The sequence below is a fragment of the Octopus bimaculoides genome, chromosome 1 (assembly GCF_046866305.1).
Source record: "Octopus bimaculoides isolate indiv1 chromosome 1, ASM4686630v1, whole genome shotgun sequence".
Taxonomy (NCBI): Eukaryota; Metazoa; Mollusca; class Cephalopoda; order Octopoda; family Octopodidae; genus Octopus; species Octopus bimaculoides.
The window spans coordinates 11,429,697-11,452,761 of NC_142928.1; the positions used below are offsets into that span (position 1 = coordinate 11,429,697).

A 23,065-nucleotide genomic window follows, 5' to 3' on the forward strand; every position below is an offset into this window, starting at 1 on the left:
TGAAACTAGTAAAGCTAAAAATGTCTTTCATTTGGAAAATTTCGTAATTTTTTAATGTTTCACCTCGTGTCATTTTATGAGACTTCATGAGCTTAAACCAGATTTAAGGCTTTTCAAACCTCTTTTGGTTACGAGATATACAGATAAGGAAAGGTATCTCATATGACTTCCTTGCATGGGCTTTGATTATTTTTGCTATGATTTTCTATTAGAAAATCTTCATGGAAATCTGCGAAATTAGAATATAACATTATTATTGTTGTCATATTCTACAGGAGAGCTACTTAAGCGTCACTATTCGTGAATTGAAATAAAGGACTCATATGATGTTGTTGAAGTAGATACCTGAATCTATAATCATGGAGGTAAAGAAATAATATCTAGACTATTACGTTTCCCTGCTACAAATTGCAGTTGAATTTTCTTTAATCGCATTCGTTGTATTAAAATGAGAAAAATACATTGAGTAAAATAGTTTTAGATGTCTTCCCTGCAATACGACAAAACTGTTGCTGGAAAGGCTGTGGTCATAGATTTTCTGAATACGGCTGGCATGCGACGTAAGTGCAAGAATTCGTTATATATTTGAATGCGGTAGAGTGCCACAAATATATCACAGTAAGTTTCAAAAAAGGAAGAGGATTAACTGGGAGGAACCATGCCATTAGATGCAGATACATAAAATCGAAAAGCAATCTTAGAAGGGATCTCCATTAAGCTCAACCGATTCAGTTTCTGGAAAGTACAGGATATTCACTATGAGAGCAGATCTGGTAATTAGAGCCAACTAGTAAAATTAATGGACATATTTCAGACTTTTTATATCTCTTCACTTCAGAGGGACATATTCTACGTGGCTGGTAAGACATGGTTCCGGGTTCAGCCCCACTGCATGGTACCTACTATCTTCTCGGGCCGACCAAAGCCTTGAGAGTTAAAGAGTGAAATTAATGGACAAGTTTAAGTTATTTTGTACCTTTTCACTTCAGTAGAGCATAGTCTACGTGGCTGTTAAGACAGCCACATGGTTCTGGGTTCAGTCCCATTGCATGGCACCTACTATAGTAGCGGGCCGATCAAAGTCTTGAGAGTAGATTTGGTAGACAGAACCTGTAAGAAGCCCCTGTAAGAAGCTTGGAAGAGGATGCGTGGCGTTCGATCATATAATAATATAAATAATATATATATACATATATATATATATATATATATATATATATATATATATATATATATATATATATATATATATATATATGCATATATACATACGTATATGTACATACATCTATACGTATATATATATATATATATATATATATATATATGAATGTATATGTGTATATGTGTGTATATAACTTTATATGCATGTATACTTAGCTATATATCTGTCTTTCTATCTCTCTGCACACACACACACACACACACACACACACACACACACACACACACACACACACACACACAAACAAACACACACACACACGATATTACATCCACTGCATGTATGAACACTCGTTATGAATAATAGTAATCTGGTGGAGAGAAAATAATTCAAAGTATTTTATGTGTCTGTATATATTTTTTTATGATGTCAATGTTTCAAAAGGCTATTGTTGCTGCTATCATTGTTACTATTTTCTAATTCCAGCTCAGCTCTTATTGATCAAGTCTATGGGTAATGTTTCAAAACAAGTCCTTATCGCCTTTATTTTCTGTTAATGAGTGCCCATGATCTGATGTATTAAATGTATTTAACGCTTTATAATGTACTACGGTGTGATTTGAAGTAGATATAGTTGTTATTTCTAGCAGGTTATTTCTAACAGCTGAATACAACCTATCTTTATAGTTTGGTACATTTCTTAATAAAAGGCTATTGATTTTTTTTTTTAAGATCATAAAATTGAATTTGCTTTTGTGTTGAGAGGAATCAATTGTATCGAAGTTTATTTCGGCCACGGGCTACATCAGAAACACCACAATTTCTTTTTGCTTACAGTTACATGCAGTAATTGTTACGAAAACATACATCTTGATTTATACAGACTATAGTGATTTGGTAGTATTAAGACATAGTAAAAGTAGTTTACATGGATATAGAAGACAATTAAAAATAATTATTGCTTGGTGGAATACTGCAAGTAATTCTGATTCGTTGAAGTAAAATCTCCGTAGGATTCTCATATATTGAAGTTTTTGAACTTGTTGACGTTTTTCACTAAGATTTATTCTTGAAGAAAAGAATCAAGCGGAATGATGAATAGCAGTACACCCCGTTGTGTGCCTCGGGGTGAGTTAATGGGTAAATAACTAAACAATGGATTGAGAACAATGCTAAGAAAATTCTCGCTACTGCTACAGTGTAAAAGGAAAATTATATTTTGCTCATGAGAATGTATAAAATGCAGGAATATGGAATACATAAATATAGACTTTTTTTTGATGCAAAAGAGAAAGCAAAGTGATCAAAGATCAGAAAGAAAAACTAAAATAAAATAACACCAAAGAATGAGATTCAAAAGATTCTTGTCTTCAGAAAGGTTAGAGCAAGATAAATCAACTTTATAAAGTGGAATAAAAATAGTAGAAGAAACCTATAAAGTGCAAGAGTGATTGATAAAGATTGAACTGATGTGTTATATGGGTGATCAATAAATAGATCACGCCACACAGAAGAACAGTAATAAAGGATTTCTTTAGACCAATAATCATAGTAATAGTTAGATAGAATAGGCAAAGAATTGCAAGATATATCGCGGTATTGATCGAAATGAAGTGATTGCCAAGCGCACAATCTTTGTTCAACCTTCCAATGGATTTTCATTATAACTTTCAAAGATCTATGAAGAAATATTTCATGGAAACCACGAGAATAGTGCATAACATTCTGTTCAGTGTTCTGCAGTTGTTGGGAGTGGTTGAAAACCTGTCTAGAATTAAAAAAAAATGTAGAATAATAAAAAAAAAATCCTTATAGATTGCATTCAACTACAATAAGGATGAGAAAATAAATGGAATGGTGGGGTAAAAACGGAACGGTAAGTATAGGCAAGAGTGAAATTAAAGGTTGTGAACAGAAAGTAGAAATAAAAATCCTTTATCAAATATCAATTTTAATACTCGATCGTAATGGGAGTCACTGAACTAGAGCTGAATAAATGGCAAACTACATAGTATTGCTTTATTTTAGCCATCTTTCATTTGCAAGATATACATCATCTTTGTGCCTTTGAGAAAAAGAAACGAATAGTTTTAATATTAGTTTCAAATTTTGGCACAAAACCATCAATTTCATAGGGTGTGGTCGATATAATTGACCCCAGTGTTTAACTGGTACTTGGTTTATTGACTCTGAAAGGATGAAAGGCAAAGTCGACCTCGGAATGATTTGAACGAAAAGGCGGACAAACTGTCGCTACGCATTTTGCCCAGCGTGATAGCGATTCTGCCAGCTCGCTGCCCTATTAATTTGACTATTAGGACTGGTATTTGAAGTAAATCATAGATTTTTTTTTGTAGTACTGTCCATCAATCTATGTATCTACACTTATACATTGCTATTTTCGTCTCTCTTGCAGCTTTGTTCGGCTTTCTTTTAAACTTCCTAATACAATTATCATCTAGTCTATCTGCTTTACTGTCTTTATGATATTTCTGTTGCTTTAAATAGTCATTTTGTGTGTGTGTTGCACTAACATAATTAATATAGAGCGTGAGAATTAGATACTATTCCAGGTCGGTTAGTATATTCGAACTGCTGTGTCACTTCACATGCTGTTAGAGCTTCAACTGCTATTTGTCGGATGGGAATTTGGGGATTAATGTACTTTATTTGCCCCTTACATTTTGACTCAATTAGACAGTCTGTTAAATCGGCCCCAGTGTATAGCTTGTGAATGAATTTATCAAGTGAGCAAGGAAGACGAAAAGCAAATTTGACATGGATGATATTTAAACTCGAAATGGTAAAATCGGAAACAAATAAGGCAATGTATATTGTACAAAGTCTTAAAGGTCCTACAAATATCACGCATTCATAGCGAGTTTGTGGGAGAGGGTGAAATTGTGGGAGAGGGTGAAATTTGAGCCCCTTATTAAATTTTATAGCATTAATTATTAAACATTAATGATTCTTTCTCATAAACTGGTTTAGCTGTTATTTCTAGCAATACAGGCGTTTCCGAACACCCTAGTCACATTTAGTGACAATCATAATTCTCCTTTTTGGTGAAACATTACAAACTGCTGTTTATATTAATATTACACACACACATATACATACAGACACGCCCCGACAATATATATTGCAGGCGCAGGTGTGACTACGTGGTGTAAAGTTATTTTCGCAACCACATGATTTCGGGTTCAGTGCCACTGTGTGGCACCTTCGGCTAGTGTCTTCTATTAGAGACTTGGGACGACTAAAACCTTGTGAGTGGATTTGGTAGATGGGAACTGAAACTCGTTGTATATATATATATATACAACAGGGGCAGTGCATGAGATGGGAGGAATACGTGGTCAGTCGCAGAATCTCATGGAAGGAACTTTGGGCTTGGGAACAAGCAAGAACATCCTTCCTGATCAAGTCTACCTTCGACGTTCTACCCTCACCGGCGAACTTAGTCCGATGGAACATAAAAACAACCGATGAATGTGGATGCGGAGAGAAAGCGACGGTGAGACATGTTCTGTCAAGCTGCAGACTAGCACTAGAAAGGTATACATGGCGCCATAATCAAGTCCTCAGCGTCATAAGCGCAGCGCTCAAGGAGAAGATCGATGGATACAATAGGGGAGAGTACCCCTAAGTGGAAAAACGCAGGAAAATATACTTCCAGAAGGAGGGAGAAGGACATAAGATCAGGCCTCCAAATAGAGCATGCGTGGGCTAAGATTACGCGCCCTCCATTATCAGTTAAAGTTTAGACAGTGTCACGTGACAACTTGCTGGAGCCTAGCAGCGGGAAGTTTAGACAGTGTCACGTGAAAACTTGCTGGGGCAGCCTGCTGGAGCCTAGCAGCAGGTATAAAAAGGGGAATTTGACATGACAATCAGTCGGACGCTGACACTCGTTGATGCTGCATCGAAGAGGCCAGGGAATAGAAGAAAGAAGACACCTCCGAAAGGGGGGCCCCGCCACGTCAAAACGGTAGAGGAGTAGGGGCCGAAACCGGACGTGGTTCCTCCTGATGATGTCTTGTGCTAACTGGATCCTATAAAGGAGCTGTTGTGGTAGCAGACCACGAAACATGGTTGAAATTCCTTCCTATACATATATGAATTTTCGGTGGACAACGGTGTCAAACAGGAATATATTCATGCCCCTAAACTTTTCTCTATAGATTTTGCTGAATTGTTGTTCTTTGATTCTAAGGACTGCAAAACAAAGACTTCCAAAATACTTCTTAGAGAATCACTTTATGCTGGTGATGCTGATTTGTTGGCACACTCAGAGGGGGATATGCAACATTCAATGGATAGATTTTCCACTGAATGTGTACATTTCGGACTCACAATTATTCTGGGGAAACCGAAAGTAATGTCTACTCCTGTACCAGGACAAAATATTCTGAACCAAATATTTTTGTGATTCCAGTATTTATATTCGAAGCTTAGCACTTATTCTGTGTTATCCTTTTTCCAAACTGTTACCTTACACAGATATACCAACACCCGTTGTCAACCAATGTGGTGAGGAGAGAAAACGTATTATCATATAAATACACGCAAAATTATATACATATAAATACACGTATGTTTATATACAGTTGAAATTTACAGAAAATCAAAAGACGAAGGCAGGTGTATGAACAAGAGGCAGGTGTATTAGTTTGACGCTCAGAAAAGTGAGAAAGTCTTTTACGTTTCGAGCCTACGCTGTTCAACAGAAAAGAATAAGAGAAAACAGAGTGAGAATAAAAAGTAAAAAAAAAAAAAAACCTGTGGATTTAGTGATTTCTATATTGTAGGTTTATAAACGGGGATAATTTAGATTGGTAAATATATGATTTCCGAAACTTGTTGTATTCTCATCCGATGTGGCGACAACAATTTGAATAATTCCAGAGAAACACGTATCCAATCTGTTTATATACTCAGCAATTAGAGTAGCTACAGAAACCTGGAATTACTAATTTGCATACCGTAAGTGTTAATACTCTATTAAATACCGGTGGCTTCGCAACAGGTTTGTCAATCGGCGAAATATCAAGATATGATATAATGTATGTAATCTATATACTAAATTTATTAACAAAACTAACAGCTATTTCTCCGTAGATTGAAAAGAGAATACGGGATGAACAACCTGATAAATATATGAGTTCGACATAGTTTCTCTCTACCAAATTCACGCACAAAGTATTGTCCAGCCTAGGGCTGAAGTACATGACATTTACCCAATGACAGTAACTATTTCCAAGATGAAAATGTCAGTAAGATGTGCACTAAGGGGAACAGATATAAAGAACACGAACATGGAAAAGTGAAGATATGATTTCGTATTGATTTCGTATTGATTATAGATAAGTATATGATTTTACTTCTTGTATTACCTTAAACACTGGTATATCTCATTAAGAAAGAATTTTAATATTGAATTAGTAAACTGCTTCTTTACTAGTTTTCTACACAAATATATGATTAGGCATAATATCTTCGTCTATATGTTAGCGAAAGGAATTATGAAATATGTTAGTAATGAGAAAATTGCTTGAAAATGAAGATATAATTAAAAAAAAGATATATATCTTCCAAATAGACAATTTTTCTTAGCCAAGAATTTATGGAAATAAATATATGACAAATTCAGTGGCAAACACTTAAGAAGGACGGTAATCGACTTAATTGCTCTTAATATTTCATTGCTACTTACTGTATTGGCGCCTAAAGCAGAACACCGACAAAAATATAAACTTTAGAAATGCAAAGCATTTTGTAGTGAGGTGGTTGAACAGCGCCCCTTACTCACTAAATGATAGGAAGAACATAGGAGCAAGTATTTAAATAGAAATACACACACACACACACACACACACTTTATTAAAAAGCAGCGGGTATATCACAAAAACTGTTACTCAGAGTTTCACGTTCCCGTTCGTCGGACAGTTTTGTTTAGAAATTCTAAACAAAACTATCCGACGAACGGGAACGCGAAACTCTGAGTAACAGCTTTTGTGATATTTCTGCTGCTTTTTAATACACCATATTACTCTACCTCTGGTATTCGAGGACTATTTTTTCCACCTTGTTTCGCATTTATGTGTTTACTCTGGTATATATCTATATATCTATATCTATATATATATCTATATCTATCTATCTATCTATCTATCTATCTATCTATCTATCTATCTATCTATCTATCTATCTATCTATCTATCTATATATATATATATATATATATATATATATATATATATATATATATATATATATATATATATATATATATATATATATATAAGTATGTATGTATATTTAAGTCACAATATACGGTACGTTTCAACTAAACCAGTGGTACTCATAAAAAATTCTGATTTAACAACAATTGTTTCGCAGCTTAATAAACATGGAGTGTAATAAATTACTTACATGTGTGCGTTAATATAATTACAATTTTTGAATTAGTGTATACATGTAATTTATTACTAATTATAAACTATAACAGAATAAATTATTTATCCCTGTTTATTAAAAAATTGTAAATAAGAATAACTCGTGGGTAAAATAATATTATCATAATGTATTTCTTACTTTATTCATAATTACATGTACTAATTTAAAAAATGTATATATATTAATGCATACATGGAAGTAATTTACTACTTACAAAACATAGTAAGATGAATTATATACACATGTTTATTAAGCTGCGAAACAATTGTTGTTAAATCAGAATATCCATTGGTAAAATAAATGTTATCATAGCATATTTCTTTCTTTCTTTATAATTATATACACTCCTTATGTTGTTTTCTCTTGTATCGTACTATATATTGTCTGTAGAATGATACATTGAGGACCTTTTTTGTATGAGTACCCCCGGTTTAGCTGAAACGATATATTGTGACTTAAATTTACATATATATATATATATATCATGGGTCCTTCCATAGCACTTACATAGCCTTACCTGCTACCTTGGATCTATCTATCTATCTATCTATCTATCTATCTATCTATCTATCTATCTATCTATCTATCTATCTATCTATCTATCTATCACAAAATCCCTTCTCACGAAAGAAGGTGACACTGTACACATACACATACCAAAAGCAATTATTGAAAATACAAACAAGAAGCACATATCATACAGACTTATCAACAAGAAAACGAAGCGACCGGAGAATTTCTCCACCCAAAAAATTGAGATTTGTCTCAAACCGATATGGCCCTTTCAAAGTCATGTTACTTGGGGACGAAAATTTGCCACGGTCCTAGTACGCTTTAAGAGCGAACAGTTAGCGAAGGAATTTTCAACACTCTCTCTCCACACAGATGACTTGGTGATGATACCGAGTTATCTTGGACAGAGAGTGACGAAGGTGACAGTAAAGAATGTCCCTTCACAAGTGGAAACACAGTGGATAGTAGGTTCTATATGCCTCGAAATGGAGGAGGCAAATATATTAGAAATTGCTACTGCAGAGGAGAAAAACTGGGAAGGGGGAAAAAAAGTCGAAGTCCTCCTCCACATCACTGAAGAGGAGTGCCAAAAGATCCCCACACACATCCAACTGGCAAAGGACCACAAGTTATATGTAGTGGTGGAAGGAAGGCGGCCACGTTGTTATGTATGCGGCAGCGAGGCACACCTCAAGGACAGTTGCCCAACCGCCGCCAACCAAAAAAAGCAACAAGGGCAACCACCAAAACCCGGAAAAAAAACCCTACTACCAACACCACCATCAACAATCAAAACAAGAGAAACACAAGCAACACTGGCAACTGAGAAGACAACAACATCTGCAAAAACAACAAGTGAGGAAGCAGGGGAAAAGAAAGAAAATTCCAAGACTGTTTCCCCTTCCCCCACATCACACACACCTCACACAAATAACAAGCCATCAGCACCAACAAAAACAGCAACACAACCACTCACACAAGCACACACAGACGCTCACAATTTGCCCCTACCCCCTTCCGATTCCTCAGAACCTTCGTCGGAAGATGAAAGTAATGAGGAATGGCAAATAGCCCAGAAAGGAAGGAGGAAGAGGAGCAAGAAAAGAAAAGCAAACACAAACAAAGCAGGGAGATACACAACTCCCGAAAACACTCCAGACACCAACACAAGCACACACAACTACAACACAAGCAACAAAACCCCAAAAGCAAGTACACACACAATGCTCACTGCCATCAACACAAAAAACTCAGAGTTGATGGAATACATCAACACAAAAACAAACATAACAAACGAAGACATAAAAACCAGCAACCACCCATACACAACACCGCCAGAACACATCAAAATACTACACATAACACCAACCCTGCACCACACACTAAAATCTATTTTTCCAAAGGCAGTTGGCAAATGCCAAAAATACCTGGCGAAAAAACTATATAGTGATCTCCTCGAAGAAAACCCGAAGGAGGAGACACAAAAACTCTCAAACGGTAAGTGACTCTCTTTATAAAACTTTAACACTCAAATCAAAATGATGCTCAAGATTGGTTGTGTAAATGCGCGTGGCTTGGGGTCCCCTTGGAAACAAGGGTACCTCCTAAATGACATAAAGTCACATAAACTAGAAATCATAGCCATAAGCGAGACCAGACTCCATGATCCGCGGGCCCTATCGTCCATGTTTGGCAGACAGTTTAACATTTATTTTTCTCCCTGTCTGCCGAGAATGGGCGGTAGTGGCACGGCGGTACTCTTTCACAAGAGTCTGGATCTCGAAGTAAAGACAGTATTCATAGACCCGGAGGGTAGATTGGTTGTTCTGGATGTCGATGGCAGCGATGGGTGTGCTTTTCGACTCATATCAGTATACGCACCACCTTTAACAGGTAGGCCGGATTTCTTCCGACGTCTAGAAGTATTCCTAGGAACGTCTCGTCCTTTACTTTTAGTGGGGGATTGGAATGCTACCTTGGACACGCATCTAGACTATGTGGGCAGAGATAGGAATAGACGGGGATGCAAATGCCTCAAAGACCTGCTCAGACGCTTTCAACTGTTTGACAGGTACCGACTCGATTACCCGAATGCGCCAATGTGGACATGGACAAACCGCATCGGGTCGTCGAGATCGTATCTAGATAGAATACTGTGTAGGAGAGTAGATAGAGATAGCATAGGGTGTCCACAATTTCACATAGTCAGCTACACGGATCACAAACTTGTGACGTGTACGCTAGACTTAGATAAGACACATAGGCAGGGCTCCGGTTACTGGAAACTAAACGCGTCTTTCCCGTCGAGACCAGTTTTCAGAGACCGGATTAGCACGTTAGTAAAGAGGGCTTTGACAGGAGCCATCATCAATAACAAATGGTGGTTTGCCCTCAAGAGAGCAATAAAAGCAGAAGCGGTTAGGTATAGCAAAGCACTAGCCATAGACAGAAACAGAGTAGAGGGTGAACTAGTTAAGAAGCTAGAAGAGGCAATTAGAAGTGGCATCGCATCCGACGTTTTGGCGGCGAGGTTGGCCCTTGACCAACACTTCAACGCCAAACACGAAGGGTGCGTTGTCAGGGCTAGGATGCGTGCTCTAAGAAACGAAGGTGTTGGAGCCGCACGAGAGGCCCGGGTGGCGGAGGCGCAACAGGGCAACAAAGCCACCATTCGGTCTCTGGTGGACGAACAGGGGCGCGAACTGCTCGAGCCAAGCAAAATGTGTGAGGCCTTTCAGCGGCACTTTGCTCGACTGTTTGGGACGAATGGCGAGCGAGAACGCAGGGTGGACTTCAGTGCCTACCTGCACAGCCTGCCACGACTCTCGGCAAGAGAGGCGGAGTGCTGCGAAGGTGCCATCACGGCGGCGGAAGTGAGGGACGCGATGGCGGGATGCTCGAGGGACAAATCTCCGGGTTTGGATGGTCTGCCCTACGAGCTTTACAACTGTAAGCCAGACTTGTTTGGAGACGTCTTGGTGGCGGTGTACTGCAACTGGCAGCAAAACGGGAGCATTCCCGGTTTTGTGAGTCGAGGAGCCGTAACGCTGCTGAAGAAAGATCCAAACAAGGGGGACGTCATAGATAACTTTAGGCCCATCACTCTGCTCAATGCAGACTTGAAAATTTTGGCCAAGGTGTTAGCCAAGCGGTTGGCGCTTGTCATCGAGAAACTGATCGGCAAGGCGCAAACGTGCGCGGTGCCGGGCAGGAGCATCCATGACAACCTCCATCTGATGCGCTACATCATAGAGAGGGTAGTTAAGGAACCTGGCATGGGTGGGGCCCTGATCAATTTAGATCAATCGAAAGCTTTCGATAGGGTAGACCATCAATACTTGGAGGCTGTCCTCATAGCAGCCGGCTTCGGTCCCATTTTCCGCGGCTGGATGGCTGCCTTGTACAGAGGCATCCGTTCGGTAGTTCGCGTCAATGGGCATCTATCAAGACCCTTCGACATTGCACGTTCGGTCCGTCAGGGATGCCCCCTCTCGTCGCTTCTGTACGTGTTGACTCTCGAGCCACTACTGCGGAAGCTGGCGACGCTGAGGGGCATCCCGCGAGAGTTGGGATGCGGGACGAGCGTGTCGGCATACGCGGACGACGTCACCGTCATAGTGTCTAGCCAAAAGCACATCGAGCTTGTCGGCGAGACACTGAGAGACTACGAAGCGGTAACGGGAGCGAAAATCAACCGGGATAAGTCAGTGGGCTTGCGGCTCGGCACCTGGAGAAGCAACCCCATGCCGTCAAGTAGCGCCTCCGTCGTGGGACGTTGGACTGACGGTCCGGTTGAGATGCTCGGGGTCTGGTTTGGTCCAGACCTCCAAACGGAGAAGAACTGGGACGAGATAACGAGAAGGGTGGCCACTCTAGCCCGGCAATGGGCCGAGAGGAAGCTTTCCCTGAAAGGTCGGGCGGAGGTGGCGAACACGTACATCGCGTCCGTCATCTACTACCGCCTGACCGTCGTTCCTTGTCCCGACCCTACCATCACCAAACTGGAGCGCATCCTCTTCCGCTTCTTGTGGAAAGGAAGCGTTCCGATGGTTAGGCGATCCGTTTGCTGCCAACACCCGTTAAAAGGAGGACTGGGCATGCCGTGGTTGATGATGCGCAGACACGCGCTGAGACTGCGACATCTCCGGCTCTACGTAGACAGCGGTGAACAGGTGTGGTCACCGTTTGTGCGGCGCGCTTTCCCGCAGCTCGTCTCCATGACCGAACTGCAGTCATGGATCAAGAAGAGGCCGAGGAAGGGCGAATGGCACCGCGAGTGTCGCGCTGCTCTTCGGCAACTCCAACAACCCGGGTCAACCTTGAGCGACTGCATCACAACTAACGCATTCTATAGTGGATTAGTGGAGGGAAGGTACGACGACGATCTCGGGGCGAACCTGGGCGTCGACGAGGAATACCTGACCCGCCTGTTTAAGACGACCTTCGGGCCGGGACCTATGGACAACTTCCAGAGATCCCTGGCCTGGCAGTGCTATCGAGAAGCACTACCCGTTCGGGATAAGCTCTACAGGCATGGCTCGAGAAACACGGGGCCGACCTGTCCGAGATGCCGGCAGAGCGACGAAACCGTTCTGCACGCACTCGTACAGTGTCCCACCATTTCCGAGCTGTGGGCTTACGTCGAACAACTGCTATCGCGTGTGGGACGAGTCGGTCTATCAGCCGAGTCTATCGTGAATATTGTCGCGCCTCCTTCCTTTAAACGGGAAGGAAGAGCTATTTTCATCGTACTTGTGGCTATGGCGAAAGAATGTGTATGGTGGACGCGTCTGAAAGGTCTAGAGACAAAGACTTTCCTCTCTGGGCAATCTCTCATCAACTTCTTCAAGTATCACCTGAAGAGGAAGTTGAGAGTAGAAAGGGAAGTCTTGTCTAGTGAATGCTTCAAAAAAAGATGGGTGAATGTAGCAAGGATGGCACGTGTGAACGACGGAGCCATCTTGAGCATAACCCTATGAACAAGAAAAAAAAAATAAATAAAACAAAAAGGCAAAAGAGAGTCACTTACTGTTATAGTTTCTTCAATGAGAATATTGACCAAGGTTACCGTGGTCTTTTCCGTGGGCTTTTCCTTCCACGGCTAAACCTAAACTGTCCTCCCCTCTTTTTACACGAGAACATTACTGTGTGATACACGATCCCTATTGATCGGCCTTTCCTTTTCTTTTTTTTTTCGATCCCTTTTGATCGAACTGCCCCTTTTTCCCTTCCTACGATCCCTTTTGATCGACACCACCAATTTTTTTTTTTTTTTTTTTTTTTTTTTTTTTTTTTTTTTTTTCCTTCCTTCCCCCTCCCAAAAAGAAAAGCTCTACATTGTATTTGTCCCATCTTCGTTGAGCCCTGTGTGGCTAATAAAAGAAATGTATCTATCTATCTATCTATATGATAGTAACATTAGGGATAAAAATCCAAATTTACAGGTAAAAACTCAATTAATTCAATTTCTCAAAAATTAAAATTAAATTATGTTTCACAGTATATAATGATTATTACTTTGTATTTTATTATTATTCTTTTTAGTGTATTTACTTATTAAATTTTTCTATATGTGACTGGATTTTCATGGATGAGTTCTTTTCTCTAAATTATATATATATATGTGTGTGTGTGTGTGTGTGGATTGTTGGCGATTTTTTTCCTCCGTCTACCTTTTCCTTGGACTTTCCTGTGTCACCTGCTACTGAAGAAGAGCTGTGCTCGAAACGTAAAACACACTTTCTTTCATTCCCTGTGCGTCTTTTAATACTTTGCGTCCTCGCGTCGTTGTTTTTCTTGTGTTTTTACTTCTTTATTCTATTTTGGGATTACTTTTACATACACACACACACACACACACACACACACACACACACACACACACATATGGCGCGCACAGCTTAGTGGTTAAGATGTTGTACTCACGATTGCGAGATCGTGGGTTCGACTCCCACACAGGGCATTGTGTTGTGTTCTTGAGCAAAGCACTTCATTTAAAGTTGCTCTGCGATCATTTCGTCACATCTGACACGTGGCACTCGTTGCACCTGACCAGGTGATGCCTATTTGATGGAGTGAGTGAGCTTATGTCTACACAAACAATTGATCACTATAAACAAATCATCTGTGTGGTTCTTCGGTAAGAAATTATCGAACCCTCATACGTCGTCTAACGACAGGAGAGCTACTATCGAATAGAAAGAATGAGTACTCAAATGCGGCATTGTTGGATAAAGATTCTTTACTTGTAGGTTAACCTGGCTAACAATGTTTTCGTGTAAGAGAGATCGTTTGACAAATGTCAATTCTGCTATATGGGAACGTTAATATTCTTCCACATTCTGGATTCTCACTCAATGAGAACGAGTACCAACGTTCCCATGTGGCATGCTCACACACACACACACACACACACACACAAACACACACACACACACACACACACACACACACACACACACACACACACACACACACACATGCACACACACACATATATATATATATCTGGAATCCTAATTATCATAATCTCACTTACTCTGCTTCTATGGCGTATAAGTAACCATGATCACAACATCCTACTTGAATAGGTTATCAGTCTGCTGTTGCCGAGTTACATATTTACAGGTAAAAGAACCAGAACAACAGTCAATGAGTAAATGAAGTGTCTTGTCTAAAATACATAATATGCGGCCCGGTCCGGCAATCGGAACCGTGATTATGCTTGTAACAACTTAACCACTAGCCGACGCGTCTTCATATACGTTAATGTTTAAAATATATAAACATTTTACCTTGTCTCTTGTAGTTGTCAATTCGCTTTATTTTCTAAATAATGGATTCATTCCTTTTGTCTCATTCAATCGGGACGGTTGTAATATTTAAAGTTTTTCCCTACATGTTTACTAATACTTAAATTTATGCTTTTTTCTTCTTTTTTTTTTTTTTTACAATCGTACGATAAACAGAAACTCGGAGTAACAATCTCCGATGTTTCAACTTGTGATAAATTGTATAGTCTTTTCAGTATTTAGTACTATTGCTTCTTTTCTCTTTTCATTTAAATGTTAATATATATAGACACACGTATACACACACAGAGAGATACAGTCGATATACATATATATAATAATATAAATAATATATAGATATACGCATATATCCATAGATATATGTACATACCTACATCTATATGTATACATACATGCATATATGGGTACAGGACATAAAAAAAAAACGTTAAACACAATGAGAAACGAAAACATGAAAACGAAAATAAAAAACGAACTGTTTTCGAACAACGAAAATAAAAAAAACAGACAAACAGAGAAACGAGACATGCAACATAAAGAGTATATCCCTTCGTCAGTTTTCCCTGTCCATCTACTCCGCGTTTCGAAGGCAAGGGCAATACGCGACTTCGTTGTAACAGTCCTTCCCGCAAAGCAAATTAAATAAAATTTGGAATTTTTGGCGGAGGGTGAAAGTTTTAACAAGAACAGGACAGTGAGAACAAGACAGTAAAAACAATAGAAACAGTAAGAACAAGACAGTAAAAACAAACGTTGAGGGCTGAGTGTACGTATATATATATATATATATATATACACTCACATACCTACATACATACTCTTACACGTGCACACATATGTGTGTATGTACGTTTATACATATATGTATATCCATATTATATATCTAAACATACGAACATATTCTCACACACACACACACACACATATATATATATATATATATATATATATATATATATATATATATATATATATATATATTATATATTATATATTTGAAAAAAGCAAGTATTAAAATCAGTCGTGCGTAACATAAAATTGAGTGGGGATAAAGAGGAAAACACCGAGAATTAAAACAAAAACAAAGAATAACAATAAACAAAATAACATATCCTTTCTAGCTTAGACTAGAAGCTTACATACAAATTCAAATGTCACCCATTTGCTCAATAAAATGTGAGGCGTTCGTGACAGAGGGGAGGAGCAGAAGAAAGAGTATAGGAGAATAAGGTGGTAGCACTACGAATGTTGACACCATTAACATTGCCATAACCGGTTGGTTATGAGTCACTACATGTCGATTAGTCTCAACGAATAAAGATAAAATAAAAGAATTGCGATTTCTCAGGGAATTATTATGAAATGATAGGTAAATACACTGTGTAAATAGAAAAAAATGACATTTTCAACAGAAATACAGTCTTTAACAACACCATGCGCTTAGCAACAAGTCGGACATCATCGTTACAGCTCTAGCATATTAATTCCTAGATTTTTTTCTTTCAACATTTCTCTTTATCCATTTACCTCTCTCGTTCATATCTTGCTATCTGTATATATTTCCCTTATATCGTATCATCTCCATATCAGTCTGTCTTTCTCGTTATCATTATCTATCCTGATATCTATCTATCTATCTATCTATCTATCTATCTATCTATCTATCTATCTACATATATATATATATGTATTATATGTAATGATATATATATGTATGTATGCATGTATGCATGTATATAGACGTGGCTGTGTGGTGAGAATCTTGCGACCCAACGGCATGGTTCCGGGTTCAGTCCCACTGCGTGGCACCTTGGGTAACTGTCTTCTACTATAGCCTCGGGCCGACCAAAGCCTTGTGAGTGGATTTGGTAAACGGAAACTGAAAGAAGCCCGTCGTATATATATATATATATATATATATGTATGTATGTTCGTGTGTCTGTGTTTGTCCCCACCCATCATCGCTTGAAAACTGATGTTGGTGTGTTTACGTCCCCGTAAATTAGCGGTTCGGCAAAACAGACCGACAGGATAAGTACTAGGCTTACAAAGAATAAGTCCTGGGGTCGATTTGCTCGACTGAAAGAAATAAAAGAATAATAGAATAAATATGTATATATCCCTTATATTGTCTCTTCGTCTATTTGTCTCTCGCGTTATCTATCCTCTATTTATACAAATATTCAAATCATATCATATCCTTGTCAATGTGTCTCTCTCGTTATCTATCCTGCTATATATGTGTGTGTGGGGTATACGCGCGCGATGGGGTGTGCATGTGTGTGTATGTATATATATATATATGATTAATGATATCAGAGTAATAAGAAATATTAGAAATTTCTACTACCATTAGCCGAGCGTGTAAAAAATTTAGTCAATAGACTATATATTATTCATATAAATATAAATACACCGTATTTATATGAATTATATATATATATATATATATATATATCCATCGTATATCGGTTCCTCTCCTGCTATTTATGTATATAAACATAATGTGTTTTTGTCAATCTGTCTCGTAATTATTTGGCATCATATTTTTTCTTTCTCTCTTTCTATGTCATCTAATTCATCTATCTATTAATCTATTCTGTCTATCATTCCATCTTTTTGTTAATGTCTGCACTTTTCTATCTAACCTATCTACAATTACATATAACCTTTTTATTGCTTCGCCTTGTTTCTCCTCTTCTCTTAAGCTCATCCTTGTCTGTTCTCTATACCATTCAGCAACAATGCCCACGTTTAGTCTAGGCACTATTCAAAAATAGACAAAATTACATACATGAAAAAATAAACTTTTCTATTTGTCTATATGTGTCGATATCAACTATTTATATGTCATATAATTTGTCATCTAGTCTAAAACCAATAAATTTTTTTTTTAATATACATATATATGATAAAATGAATAAAAGCAAAATAATATTATCTTACGAAAATATACTTTAATTTATATGTGGTTTCAATACTGTCCCCGCCACCAGAAAAATAAATTAAGAGAGAAAATGTAAAGAAGCAAATTTATTATTGACTCATTTTAATGAAACTCTACGAAAGCCAAACATATGCACAAACTGAAACACAGCTTTTATGTATGTATCAAGTCAGGTATGTAGATATACACGTAGCTATACGCATGTTTCTACTTGTACGCATGTGTACACATACGCAAAAGTATGTTATAGTAAATTTGTTATATTTTGTGTGAATATACCAATACGTACACACGCATATGTGTATATAAGTGAGTATATATATATATATATATATATATATATATATATATATATATATATATATATATATGTGTGTGTGTGTGTGTGTGTGTGTGTGTGTCGATGTATACGCTTATATATATATATATATATAGTCTTGGTTTTCTGGTAGTGTAAAACCTATTATTGTACGTGAATGTAATGTAGGTTATCAACACAGTTTAGGACAATATATATAATATTGTGTATGCTAAATCACATGTACTTTAGACACCCAGATCTAGGATTAATGCTTGCTGTTATTTTTTAACACTTTACGTCAGTGTAAATAGAAGAGTCTCTGGGTGACATTTCGCTATGCTCGGGTATCTATTTGACGAGAAATCTATGAAACGGATAAGGAGAAACTCGTATGTGATCTGATGTGGAGAGAGAGGGAGAGCGAGAGAAAGAGGAGGAGGAGAGAAAGGGGAGAGAGTAAAGGAGAGAGAGGATGGAGGGATGGAGGGAGAGGTAGAACGAGAAGGAGAAGGGAGTAGCAAGAAGAGCGCAAGGGAGAGGAAGTAAAATATTAAAGCAGGGCGCTATTTTAAGACATGATTGAGGGCGTAGATATGTTAAATGTTATAACGACCAACTACAACTTATTTCGTATGAAGTTCGAGAAGCGACAGTAAACTGATCTAGAAAAGCAGAATGACTGGAGTTTACTAAACTTGTTTAAGCGTCGCTGTTTAAATGATAGATTATTAAGTTCATTTTTTCTTATTCGCGGTATTTATGAAAATATAATTGTTTCGCAGTTATTCAATAACATAAAGGACAGACATATATCATTAGAATTATCTAGACGTTTCATCATTTTGTAATTTTATTAAAGAAAGTGATTGTTAATGTTATTAGATTTAAATTGGCGTCATAGTTCTTCTTTATCTTTCATCATTGCATATTGAAAGGAAGAAATGGAGATGAGGAATGTGTGAAATACGGAAGTAAAACAAAAGAGTAAGAGGAATGAGAATCGAAGAATGAAAATACAAAGAAGAAAGTTAAAACAATGACGAACAGTAATGAAGAGAAAAGTTGAAAGATGGTGAAGTTTAATGATAATAGAAAGTACATTAAACGAAAGAATTAATAGCGAAAGCGATTTAATGAGTAAAAGAAGAAAGATCATAATAATATAGAAAATAATAAAGATAATATTAATTATACAGATGAAATGCTGTAATACGATCGCCATTAGCATTTGGCATATTTTATCTTCAATTTCTAAATCATGTTTTATGAAAATTGGAGTGCGTTCCAGATATGAAAATAGTATACACAGTAGTTTCTTTAATACGAAGATAAATTAGCTGAGTGTGGAAAGTTTTGCAATTGTCTGATTCACGAAGAAGTGGTGGGGGAAGCTGAAATCCAACTCATTTCTATTATTTGTTTCGTATGTAGATTTTATTCTAATACAATTTACAAAATTGTTGAAAATAAGTTCTCTGATCTTCTGGGTATGATAAATGCGATAGATATGCAACGCATTTAATGGAAGATGCATAATCATTCGTTTGGAGTCACAAAACTATGGAAGATTATAGTAACATATTTATATTTAATACATTTTCTCAACTGAAACGATGTGAATATGGCCACTGGAGTTAGCATTAATGTATATTTCAATATTTGACCATATCACAGATTCAATAAAAGGTCTTACCCTTTTACTACCAGATACGTCAAGCAAGGATGACTTTTAAACCCAGCTTCAGTGCACAAAATAATCTTGATGGATTCATATGCGACCCCTGAATTGAGAAAGCTATGTTTCATTCCCAAACACCCTTTCTATACTAATTCTAATCATGAACTTATTCTCCTAATTATATTTCAGAAATTTGCAACTAGAGAGGAGAGGAAAAACACAAAAATAGAGCAAAACAGAAATATATGAGACAATCGAAATTAAACAGTGAAACATTGAGGAAAATTTAGATCATAATCCAATTATGGTATACAACGGCAGTCATGGAGATCTATATCGTATAGGCAGATGCTCTAACTTCAACATATTACCACACAGCTGTTAAGGATTCAGTCGATCTACGATGGGTGTCTCCATTGTATGATTGATCGGAAGAATACAAGATATATTCATTGGTCATTACAACTGACATAATTTTCAGTAGAAAACATGTTTTCCAATGTTGTTCTTGAGTTTAGACAATGGTAAAGAATTTCCGATTACTTATTTGATCAATGTGCGTATAATATAATACATTTCATCGAAACGCAAGTATACATCAGTGACTAAACAGTAAGTTTTCAAAGTGTTAAAATTGTAGAATAGAATATACGACTCATGTACGATTCAACTTGGCTTTTCTTTCGCAAACGTGTAGAATGTGCTGCCGTTTTATTTCAAAACGACATTCGTCTGTTTAAAACGAATCGCATAGCCTTAAATATTCTGAAATTCCTACTTGAAATAAATTTGCAATTCTGAAACATTATGGTAAAATTCCCCCTTGAACATATTGAAATGTGTGACAGTTTTCTTGTCTGCAAGCCATCATAACATAAATTTTAACATTTGCAATCATAAGTGCATAAAAAAACAGAAACAAGCTACATAAAAAGCCAATATAATGTGAATTATTGGCGGTAAAAGAAACAAATATATTACCTCTAGCAAGGAAGAATCCATCTTGAAATCTTTCTCACTCATAATTTAATCCACAATTAATTATACTGAAACGTATGTTCTTCCTGCTAGGAGAAAATACTTTTGCATAAATGGTTTTAGGTTTATTGCATTCCTCTCAAGCAAACTATCTGCTGTACATTTCTGTATAAACATTAGTAATTTGCTTTCTTCACCAATATATGACTTTATATTCCTGTTTGTACTGGGACTGTTAATGTTTAGTATATATTTACGCTTATATTTCGTTTTCACTGAATGTTCTCCAACTATATTATTTATTTTTTCTTCCTTTCTTTTCTTTCTCTTTGTCTTTCTCTCTCTCTCTCTCTCTCTCTCTCTCTCTCTCTCTTTCATTCCCCCTTTCTTTCTATCTTTCTTTCTTATTGTATCCCTCTCTTTTACTCTCCCTCTCCCAACAATACAACGATGTTATGGTTATGACTAAAAGTTGTACTATCTGTTGGAGACTTGCTACACTTTCCACGCTCAGCAAATAAAAATAGACGTTTTCCCACGCTGATCATAACAATGATAAATAAAACTGCTGGATATTAGCAGTAGGAATATTAGTTATCCACTACCTCACACTTGCCATATTCTGTTCGTGCTTTTGTCTATAATTTGTCTGCAAAGACACCCCGCCTATTATTTGCACAAACCATAAATGATTTTCTTTTCATTTTTATGCACTCAATGTACAGGAACTCGGTATAGCAGGACAATCAAATATAGAAATGCTTATTGTTCGCTATAATTTCCATTTATTAAACAACTGTTGTTTGAAAACTGACAGGGCTGTCTAATTTTTGATTTTGTTTTTGAATTGTCTTGGAGTTGGAGCTATGAAAACAGTACCTGAGTTAAAGCCTTGCCTTGGATATTATATTATAATGATGATGATGATGATGATGATGATGATGATAAAAACCATGACAATAAATATAACCACAATAGTAATAGTAATAGTATTAAACAGGGTTAAGTCGTCAGTCAACAGTCTAATGACAATGTAAATATTACAGTTTTCATTGTGAGGTTTACAGATCGTCTGTTGTCTCAAAAGAGACATATATGCAGCTTAGAGCTTATAAATAGCAATCAGAATTGGATAATATTAAAACGGTGATGTATAAAATGCTGTGGATAACATAATGCTTTGGATAAGTATAATGCTTCTAAAGAAAGATGTTGCTGCTAAGAGGCGGAAATCCGTTTGAATTCGGTGAAGTGCGTTAACTGTTCCTTATCTCCATTCGACATCTCTATGTCTTGTATACCACCTCCGCACTTGTTGAGTGGAGTTGAGACAATTATAGAAATCATTAATAAAATAGCATTAATGTGGTAGGCTAGGAGAACTGTTAGAGTGTCGGAACAACTGCTTTGCGGTATTTCTTCCAATTTATTACTGAGTTCAAATTCTACCTGGAGTCGGTTTTGTTTTTTATCTCTTCCCTGGTGTCAATAAAATAAATTACCAATCCAGTACTAGGGTTCGTAATATCGACATTACCCTACTTTTAAAATTGCTGGCTTCTTGCCAAAATTTAAAATTATTATTACTAATAGGATGAAGGCGGTAAGCTGGCAGAATCGGTAGAGCGCTGGACGAAATGCTTAGCCGTATTTCGCCCGTCGCTACTTTCTGAGTTCAAATTCCGCCGAGGTGAACTTTGCCTTTCATCCTTTCAGGGTCGATAAAATACGTACCAGTTGACCACTGGGGTTGATGTAATCGACTCCCCCCTAACCACCCAAGCTGCCCGTATAGCAAAAAACTGAATTAATTATTACTAATAGGATGAAGGCAGCGAGCTGACAGAATAGATAACATGCCGTGCAAAAGGTTTAGCTGCAGTTCATCCGGCTTTGCATTCTGTGTTCAAATTCTGCCAAGGTCAGCTTTGTCTCTTATCTTTTCGGGGACGATATAATAAGTACCAGCCAAGTATTGGAGTTGATGAAAGCTAAGTGTCCCCAGAAACACGAAGAGGAGGGGATAGAAAAAGAACAAGAAGAAGAGGAGGTTTCAACCGTAGAAAAGCAAAGTATGGAAGAACAGTATACAGTGGTGAAGAGGAAGTAGAGTAACGCGGACCGACCATCAAAAAGTCGTAAGAAGAAAGGAAAAGGAAATGGAGTGGAGACGCAGAGCGTGGAACAAGGAAATGGAGTGGAGGGCAGAGCG

General features: G+C 37.4%; 1 protein-coding gene across 1 annotated transcript in view; it reads right to left on the reverse strand.

The window, feature by feature from the left end:
- Positions 1-21,357, reverse strand: part of LOC106880078 (uncharacterized) — a 286,274-nt gene extending 264,917 nt beyond the window's left edge. The window contains exon 1 of the mRNA XM_014929890.3: positions 20,857-21,357. Coding sequence (XP_014785376.2) covers positions 20,857-20,898 — 42 coding nt within the window. The 5' untranslated portion in view covers positions 20,899-21,357. The remainder of the gene's footprint in view (positions 1-20,856) is intronic.
- Positions 21,358-23,065: the final 1,708 nt, after the last annotated feature.